General features: G+C 32.6%; 1 protein-coding gene across 1 annotated transcript; it reads right to left on the bottom strand.

The window, feature by feature from the left end:
* Window positions 1–290: 290 nt before the first annotated feature.
* LOC145061827 (transcription factor bHLH144-like) lies at window positions 291–2,939 on the bottom strand. The gene is made up of 4 exons (XM_079009400.1): window positions 2,768–2,939; window positions 1,783–1,925; window positions 1,410–1,584; window positions 291–1,307 (listed from the first exon to the last, which is right to left on the bottom strand). The coding sequence occupies exon 4, from the start codon at window positions 983–985 to the stop codon at window positions 431–433; it is 555 nt and encodes a 184-aa protein (XP_078865526.1). The 5' UTR covers window positions 986–1,307; window positions 1,410–1,584; window positions 1,783–1,925; window positions 2,768–2,939; the 3' UTR covers window positions 291–430.
* Window positions 2,940–9,819: the final 6,880 nt, after the last annotated feature.

Genomic DNA, 9,819 nt, shown 5'->3' with positions numbered 1-9,819 from the left:
CTTGAAATCATTTTTTTCGGAAAACAATGCAATTTCAACCAATAAATATATTTCAAAAATTAATTAGGGTTGTTTAAATGGTAAAATGAGATGTCTTTTTAGCCAACCCCTTTTTTTTAATCCTTTAAGTCTTACAAAGATACAACCCCTAATTAGGAACGATAACTTTGCTCTTTCTTTAATGATTATAATATTTTATTGCAAAATTCCTTACCAATAACTTAAAATACCAAATATTTCTTAAGCACAATAAAAGCCCTTCAATAAAACCACAAGCATCAAACGCAACATGTAAAAACCACTCATCATAAACATCACATAAAGATCCATCATCCGTACATAAGAAAAGCAAGTAAAATTACCATTCTACCCACCTAGCCACCTTCCAAAACAAACACAACACCTTATCAGCAAGGGCACCATCGTCATTTCACCCCTGGAAATCTCCAACCCCCATCTTTTGAGCTTCAACTTTCAACGACTTGAGATATTTCACAGCTTCATCAAGAACATCAACAGTATTCATTCCTCCATTAACACCAGGCACAATTCCCTTAAGAGACTTCACCATCTTCTTCATCTTATCCCTCTTTCTTTCACTATCTTTCACCTCATATCCCGAAAATACCCCTGGCCCACCGTTTCTCCTGCTCGAAGAGCAAGTATCTGACGTGTCACTTCCATCATATCCACCTGTACGCCCCGTGCTGACGTCATCACCCTCTTCATATTCCTCCTCTTCATCCTCCAAGCTCAACAACGCATCTATATCAGCTAAATCTTCATTCATAACTCCAGGGGCATTTTCGTCTTTTCGCACCGGCATAGTAGAAGTAGTAGTATCAGGATGGTACATGATCCTGCTTTGGTTATCTGTCCGGTCAAATATAATAAAGTTTCTCGGGCAGTCTCGGGCAGGCTGAAAGTCAACATTTTGACCAAAGAAGGATGAAAGATTGCGATCGGGGAAGTACCCACTACCCATTTTGACTTTTGTTGACCAAAAAACGATTTCTGAAATCTGAACTGTGGCTTTCGAATTTTGTGGTTTTGTTTTTTTAAATACAAAAATTTTTAAAAAAAAAAAAAGAAAAATCTTGAAAGGCAATTAGGATTTTGAGGAGAGTGCAAATGATGCACTTTCAAGTTATTTCCATTTTTAGGCCAAGAGATTTATGTTAATAATAATCACCAACAACTAACAGATTTTGAGAGATTTATGGTTTTCTAATGTGAAATGACCAAAAAGGGCTTTGACTTTTGGAAGACTACGTAACTGGCTTAAGCAACTGACGAAAATATTCAGCCTGTAAAAGTCAACAAATAGTGCGTAAGTATTAATCCATTAAAAAAACTCATTTATTACTAAACATTTCGCTTAAAATAAAGAGAATAAAGAAGATATATACCTGACAAACTTGCATCAAATTGTAATACGCAATAATTCCAACACTCATTTTAATCTTTCCCACTTCTTTTACAGATCCAATTCTCCTTTGTGTAATGCCAATGTACATTCTCAGTCCTCCAACCAATATGCAGAGTAATAAATACTAACAACTCACACAATTAACAAAAACAACTCTGCAAAAAAAATATATATATATTATCTATTCGCACTTCACATTCTGTAAAAAAAAATCATAAATGTGATTATCGTTTTTCAATTTGGTGTACATTCGGTTTTGGCAAATTTGATAACGATTGTGAAATTTATTTGTAGGAATGTATTAGAATAAGAAAAATAAAAATAAAAATAAAAATTTCCCCTTTTTATCTTACCTGAGAAAATAGAATTACAGTATGAAAAAGAAGAGCGCCAAGTGAAAACACTTTCCACAATAATTAATTCCCAAAGAGGTCCACGGCATGTTGCTCTATTTTTATATCGAAATCGACTTTTTGATGATCCCCCTACACCAAAACTGTAATAACATGATCAAAATTCGAGGTTAATTCAACTATAAACACAAAATTACTTCTTGGGTAATTTTCGTTATCATTATTAATCGAGATTTGAATACTAATAATTTGACATGTGAACATCTGGTGAACAATTATAATAGCAATAATGGGATTATATATGTTCGTATGTCGAATTATTAGTATTATAAATAAAAATCTTGATGAGTTCAAAGAGAAAAGATTAAGATATAAGAGTATATAAACACGATGTAATTTCACAGAATTTATAGAAAAGATTTGCATGACATTAAAACTGTAAATCTGAGAGCTTGAGCTACAAACCAGTGTGAAATTCGAATTTGAAAAAGATTGATGGGAAAAAAAAAAGAACTTTTTGATTAGATTACAAATATTTTTTTATTTTTAACATTAAACAAAATAAAAAAGAAAGTTGGTTATTCATCCTAGAATTTGATCAACGAAATTCAAAGAATAAAATAGTTAAAAGTTAAAACATACCCGAATTCATATTGTTGAAAAAAGATTAAACTTTTTGAACGAATACTCGAAAGATGTTTTGATCTTTATCAGTTAAACTCCAAATAACATAAAACAGAAAGAAACCCAAAATACGACAGCAAACTCCTTTGAAATTTATCATTAAACGAAACAATTAAAGCATATCCAAATCCAGAATTCTGAGGCAAATAGATCAAACTTTTCTAAAAGATAACATATAAGATATCCTTGATCTCTTGTCAGTTCAACTCCGACAACATTTAACAGAAAGAAACGCCCAAAATTGACAACAACCCACTGAAATTCGATGAACGAAATCACTAAAAAAACGATCGAAACATACCCAAAGTCCAGATTCCTGAGGAAAATAGATCATACTTCTTGAGAAGAACAGAAAACTCGGAAGATGTTCTTGATCTGTTGGGCAGCAACAATGAAGGGGGGAATGGGTGAAATGAATTGATGGGGGACATCTAAATTAGATGAAAAAGAAGTGGGTGGGGTTTCGTTTTTTGGTGTTGGACAGTGTGCTTTCTTTTTGGCGCAGGTGGGAGTCAAAGATGGAGATTGTGGGTCGTTGGATTGGGGGTACGGAAGAGGAAATTGGGCGTTGGATTGGATATCGAGAGCACGCGTGAGCGTGATGAAGATGTTTGACAAAATGCGTGATCCTGCAACAAATCTCTTGGAATCTTGTAATTTTGCATTTAATTACATCAAGTAAACCACTTCTACCACTTTGATGCTATTTTTTTCTGTTTTTTTGAACAATCCAAAAAATATTCTCATTCTCTTTGAAAGTTACTTTCCTTTTAACCAAAGAGCGTATAAAATGACCATATAGAAATTAACTTTTTACATTAATTTTGTTGGCTAATTTGGTTAAAGATATAACAAAGCTTTTCTAATATGACGATATCAGGTTTGTACTATTTAAGACGGAGAGTTCAACTCTTGTCTGCCATAACCAAAGATTTAGAAGTAAATATTTAGAAGTAGTTTAAAAATAGATTAATTTGTCGTTAAAAACAAATTTTGGTTAAAGATATAAGATACAACAATGAACGAAAAAACCTATTGTTATTACTTTATTTACTTAACATAAAGAAAAAAAAATACAAAAATAAACACATTCTTGTAAGACTTTTCATTAAATAGTTATTGTGTTGATTTTTAATAACACATAAATTTATTGCAATCATCGTCTTCTCCTTCGAATTTTGCTTTTTGTATTATAGCAATCATCGTATTCTCCTCCTAAATAGTTATTGTGTTGATTTTTAATAACACATCAATTTCATAATATATATTTTACCATGATTTTTGTGACGTTACATTCAATCTAACTTTTTAATTTCCACAACAATAAAATAATAAAAAAAAAGGAGAAATTAAATGTCCTCCTACTTTTATTCCTACAAATCCCCCTACCAAATTAAATAATGACATTTGTCATTTTAGTATACTTAAATATCATTAAATGAGCATTAAATGTGACGCATGTCATTATTTAATTGAGTAAGAAGATTTGTATGAACAATTAGTAGGAGGATATTTAATTTCTCTAAAAAAATATAATCATGGTATGGAATTGAAAAGTTAGACTGACTTCTTAATTTTTATTTTTAATATTTTCAACATTTAAATATGTAACGTCACAAAAATCATGGTAAGAAATTTTATATTTTGAAGGTACTGAATGTTATTTTCATAAAAGTCAAACATCACCAAATATTTGTTTCACGACATTAAATCAAAATCAAAATATCATAACAAACACTTCTCAAAAATCTTGAAAACAACTTGATAGTATGTACAGTCATGTCTTGACTTTACCTTGATCTTCAGAATACCTAAAACATTTAAATTCACAACTATAAGTCAAAGTTTAATGAGGATCCCAAAATACTTCACACGACAATACACATACAATGCATGCGCACAAATGGCCCACATCACAAGGTTGGACCACCCCTTTGGCCTTCAGCATAAGTTGGACCGCCCCTTTGGCCTTCAGCACAAAGGTGGACCGCATAGATATATTGGCCTTCAGCATATAGTTGGACCACCCTTAACCCACCCATAATATGTCGACATATATATATATATATATATATATATATATATATATATATATATATATATATATATATATATATATATATAAACAATTACCAAACAACCAACCAGTTAATTATAAATAAATCTACCTGCCTTATAGTCCATTATAACATATAAACATCCTAACATACATAGGATCTATCATTTAATACAAAGTATAGTGAAAAAAACTAAGTTCACAATTAGAGTAGACAAGCATCATTGTTTGCCAAAAACGTAAAGGTTGGTACTACACCCCACTTATACATTAATCAAAAGGTTAAACCATGTCTAATACCTAAAGCCTTCAAGTTGACCAAAAGTCGATATGGTCAAATATTCAACGATCAACAGTCAAAGTCAACCATCGAGGCACTACGTCGTGACCAACTCATGGTTGCCTTGTGGTAACAGGAAGACAAAACAGTAGCGAGACTTAACAACCCACCGTGTCGTGGCAACGTCCTAACAGCTTAACCCATTAAGCTCTTAACTCTTATTTCCAGAGCTCCAAAGCTCATATCTAGATCGATTAAGGTCATATCCAAATCCAAAATTCTAAGGCAAATAGATCAAACTTTTCTAAAAGATAACATATAAGATATCCTTGATCTCTTGTCAATTTAACTCCGAGAACATCGAACATAAAGGAACCCCCAAAATTAACAACAACCCACTGAAATTCGATGAACGAAATCACTAAAAAAGCGATCGAAACATACCCAAAGTCCAGATTCCTAAGGAAAATAGATCAAACTTCTTGACATAAAACTCATAAGGTGTTCTTGATCTGTTGAGCAACAATGAAGGAGGAATGGGTGAAATGAATGGTGGGGTACATCTAAATTAGATGAAAAAGAAGTGGGAGGTGGGTTCGTTTTTTGGTGATGGACAATGTGCTTTCTTTTTGGCGCATGTAGGATTCAAAGATGGAGATTGTGGGTCGTTGGATTGGGGGTACGGAAAAAGAAATTGGGTGTTGGATTGGATATCGAGAGCACGTGTGAGCGTGATGAAGATGTTTGACAAAATGCGTGATCCTGCAACAAATTTCTTGGAATCTTGTAATTTTGCAATTAATTACATCAAGTAAACCACTTCTGCCACTTTGATGCTATTTTTTCTGTTTTTTATTTGAATAATCCAAAAAATATTCTCATTCTCTTTTACTTTCCTTTTAAACAAAGAATATATAAAATGTAGACCGTGTAGAAATGAACTTTTTACGTTAATTTTGTTAGCTAATTTAGATAAAGATATAACAAATGGTTTCTAGTCTAGTAACAATAGGTATTGTCCTATTTAAGATTGAGAGTTTAACTCGAGACACATATAGATTTAAAAGTAGTTTAAAAATAGATTAATTTGTCGTTCAAAACAAAATTTGGTTAGAGATATAAGATACAATAATTAACAAAAAAAACCTATTGTTATTAATTTATATACTACACATAAAGATAAACAAAAATACAAAATAAACACATTCTTATAAGACTTTTTCCTTAAATAGTTATTGTGTTGATTTTTAATAACACATTACTTTCTCCAACATTTGCTTTTTGTATTATTGTTCATAAAAACATATATATATATATATATATATATATATATAGGACTAGGTTATAATGTGGATGGACAACTATTGTGCGGACCTGTGGACAGTGTTATTCTATGAGATTTACTAACAAAATAGGTTGTTTAGTAATGTGAATACGTTCAATCTCACACAAATATCATCATTTTCATGCATTCTCACTAATTCTTATTCATTTCTATCGTTGTTCACTCATTTTCATTCTTACAGAATACAACTCAATAAACATTCTGACAGAATGAAAATAATAATAAAAATTCTATAATAACCTTATAGACAATTTAATTACTGAAAATGTGTGATAATAACTATAATTATGTAAGAATGAACGTATTCATATTATCAAACAACATATTTTCTTTGTCATTCTCATAGAATAGCATTGTCCACACATCCGTACAATAGATGTCAATCCACATTTGAACCTAGTTCTCTCTCTCTCTCTCTCTCTCTCTCTATATATATATATATATATATATATATATATATATACTAGTTTATAACCCGTGAGAACCACAGTTATAAAATTAATTAAACTTTCATAGTAAAAATTCAAAATTATTAATCAATTATTTCAAATAAATTGTTGGTTAAGAGATTTTTTTTAGTTATATAAAATTATAATCAATGATGTAAATAAATACATGAAATTATATCACCTTATAATATATTTATTTTATTTTATTTTCTATTCTAATGTTATTAATTTAATGCAATTAGATTGGGAAATTTAAATTTTAAAATTTGAAATGGAGAATCAGTTATTGATTTAATGTAATGCAATTAGAGTGAAAAAATTTTAATTTTACATTTAAAATGGAGAATAGGTTGACATGTTGCATGTTAGGTGACATATGATATTTGATGATTTCTAATATTGTGACATTTGTAAATAGAAAAATAAACTTATTCATTTATTAGAATAGGGATATATATATATATATATATATATATATATGGGAAATTGTTTTCATAATATACAATGTTCATTCTGTCCATTCTATTAGGAAAAATATATTTTTTTTATCAAATAATCATTTAAAGTTTTCTTGTTGTTGGGGTTTTCAAAAACAATTTCTTTGGAAAAAAAATAGAAAAAGAAAAAGAAAGATAATCATGATATGATATGAAATTGAAATGTTAGGCTAATTTGCTTAAATTTTTATTCTTAATATTTTCAACATTTTAAATTCCTATTTGACTATTATAGTGTTATTATGGATCTAAGTTTAAAACATCATTTATATATTTCTTAAACATTAAAATAACATATTTTGTCCAACCTAATTTCTAGAATCATTTTTATTGTTCATAAAATGAATATAAAAAACTCTACAAGATGAAAGTTTTCCCTTATAAGGCTAGATGAGGCATTATTAAAAGTCATTCGGTATAAGGTGTAATGACTTAGGGGATGATACAATCTAACCATCCAAAATTTCAAAAACATATAAGTTGAATCCATACACAACCTCTTCATAAGTTCAATTTCCATATGAATTTAACATAGAGGGTGAGGACTTTCATATTCAAGAACCTCAACGGCCCCAACAAAAAGAAAAGAAAATATTATTGGCATCCTCAAAATTGCAACGAGATCGTTATATGACATTTGTTACTGAAATAGATGAACTTGGTAATACAAACTGTAACAGCCCGAATTCCCAGGTATCATTTATTCATATATTTTTGGTGTTTTGTGAGGGGACTCGGCGAGTTGGAGCTCAAACTCGCCGAGTAGGATCGCGGGTTTGGACGCGGGTTTGCGCCTGGACTCGGCGAGTCCAAGGAATGGACTCGGCGAGTCCGCGTTGTTTAATGAAACCCTAATTTCCCGGTCCTAAGCGCTATTTAAAGGACCTTATGGCCCTTCATTGTGGCTACCTTCGACCTTGAGAGCACCAGAGCAGCTGAGAGTTCTTGTGAGTGAGATAAGAGGCCATTATTCATCATTTTTGTGTGTATTTGCAAGAAAGGAAGAGGAAGGCCAAACTAGGAGAGTTGGGGAGCTTGGATCTACTCCCATTTCGGTAGAAGAAGATATTTGAGGTAACATTCAGAGCTTATTCTCGTGTTTTTCTTGATATGGTCAAATCTAGGGTTTCTTCATGCCTTGTTTGCCTTGTATTTGGAGTGTGAGAGGTCCCATGGGGATATGGTACCTAGATCTGGACCTTAGTAGGTCCAGAGAGTCCTAAATGCCATGCTTTATGACTTTCCTTTTGAGTTGGAGACTTAGGTTACCATTTTAGAGGTCATTTCTTCAAAAGAAGCCTTGTAGGCGTTGCATGGTAGCCAAGATTGTGACTTTACGTGATGGATGTGCTTGGGAGGGCCAGATCTATGAGTTGTTGGAGCGGATCTGACCTCAGAAGCGAGATTGAGTTGATGCATGGCATGGACTCGCCGAGTCCGAAGAACAGACTCGGCGAGTAGCATGAAGATTGTCCTTAACCACTCAGCGAGTGGTCTTGCCGAGTTAAGGGTTGACTCAGTGAGTCAGGGAGAGTTAGAGAGGGTTAACAGGTGGACTGAGTCGAGCTTGAACTCGCCGAGTTGTTCTTGAGACTCGGCGAGTTGAGTCGTGGTGGCCCCGCGATTCATGCCAGGTGGAACTCGTCGAGTCAGGGAAGTACTCGACGTATCAAAAGAGGATCCTAGGGAGTCAGTGAACACGTATAGACTCGCCGAGTCGCTCTAGTGCACTCGCCGAGTCCGGTCAAAGTTGACCGTTGACTAGAGTTGACCAGTGTTGACTTGATGGGGTAGTCAACGTTAGTTGAGAAAGTGTTAATTAGAGATATATTGTGTTATAGGAGGATTATAGCTCGGAGGATCGAGCGCGAGTGATTTCCGGGATTTGCGAGTTATCGAGATACGCGAGGTGAGTCTTCTCACTATACTTTACCTTGAGTAGGTAATCAGAGTTATGTGACAGAGTATTTGTATGCTATATGTATGTTATGTGTTGTACTGCATTATTTCTATGTGATTTATGCTGTGCATGATTATAGAGTTGGAACCGGAAGGTTCCCAGAGTTAGAACCAGTGGGTTCACAGATTAGGGTCTACGGACCCACAGAGTTATAGCCTCGAGTGGCTAATATGTGTTATGTGTGGTATTTTGGGGAACTCACTAAGCTTTGTGCTTACAGTGTTAGTGTTGTTTGTTTCAGGTACTGGTGATGACCGTGGGAAGGCGCCGGCTTGATCTGTACACACGCATGGGATTTTTATGATATGTGATCTTGGGATTTTGTATAATATGGATTGGAGTCTTAAAATATTGATGTTTTTATGAAAATTTAATGAAAATGTTTTTATATTATGCGAAAAATTATTTTGAAATTCACGGTGTTACACAAACAAAACATATGTGGAGGGAAAAAAATGATATCAAGCATATAAGTTGTTTATCATGGAACTGTAGATGCAAAATAAAGTAAAAAATTTAGAGGAGGAGTTGCAAATGATAAAGTAAAAACAAATGGATAAAGATTTGTGTTTCTTTCTTCGACCACACAACCATTTTATTGGATCTATGTTGAATATGATAATTGTTCACTAATCCACTGTCATGTCAGTTTTTCTCTTTTATTTTTCTTCATCTTTCCCAACCCACAACACACGGAAATCTTATATTTTCTCAACCCACTTAATTAAAAAAAAATACAAAACAACTAAGATACAAGTCTTAAAAC

This window comes from Lactuca serriola, chromosome 7 (assembly GCF_051521515.1).
Source record: "Lactuca serriola cultivar US96UC23 chromosome 7, Lser_US96UC23_V15, whole genome shotgun sequence".
In the NCBI taxonomy this organism is placed as follows: Eukaryota; Viridiplantae; Streptophyta; class Magnoliopsida; order Asterales; family Asteraceae; genus Lactuca; species Lactuca serriola.
The sequence above is the reverse complement of the archived record's forward strand: the minus strand, read 5'-3'. Positions and strand labels throughout refer to the sequence as shown.

What these genes read in the sequence shown, in the direction of transcription:
- LOC145061827 (XM_079009400.1), bottom strand. Translation starts at nt 985, where the DNA reads ATGGGTAGTGGGTACTTCCCCGATCGCAATCTTTCATCCTTCTTTGGT.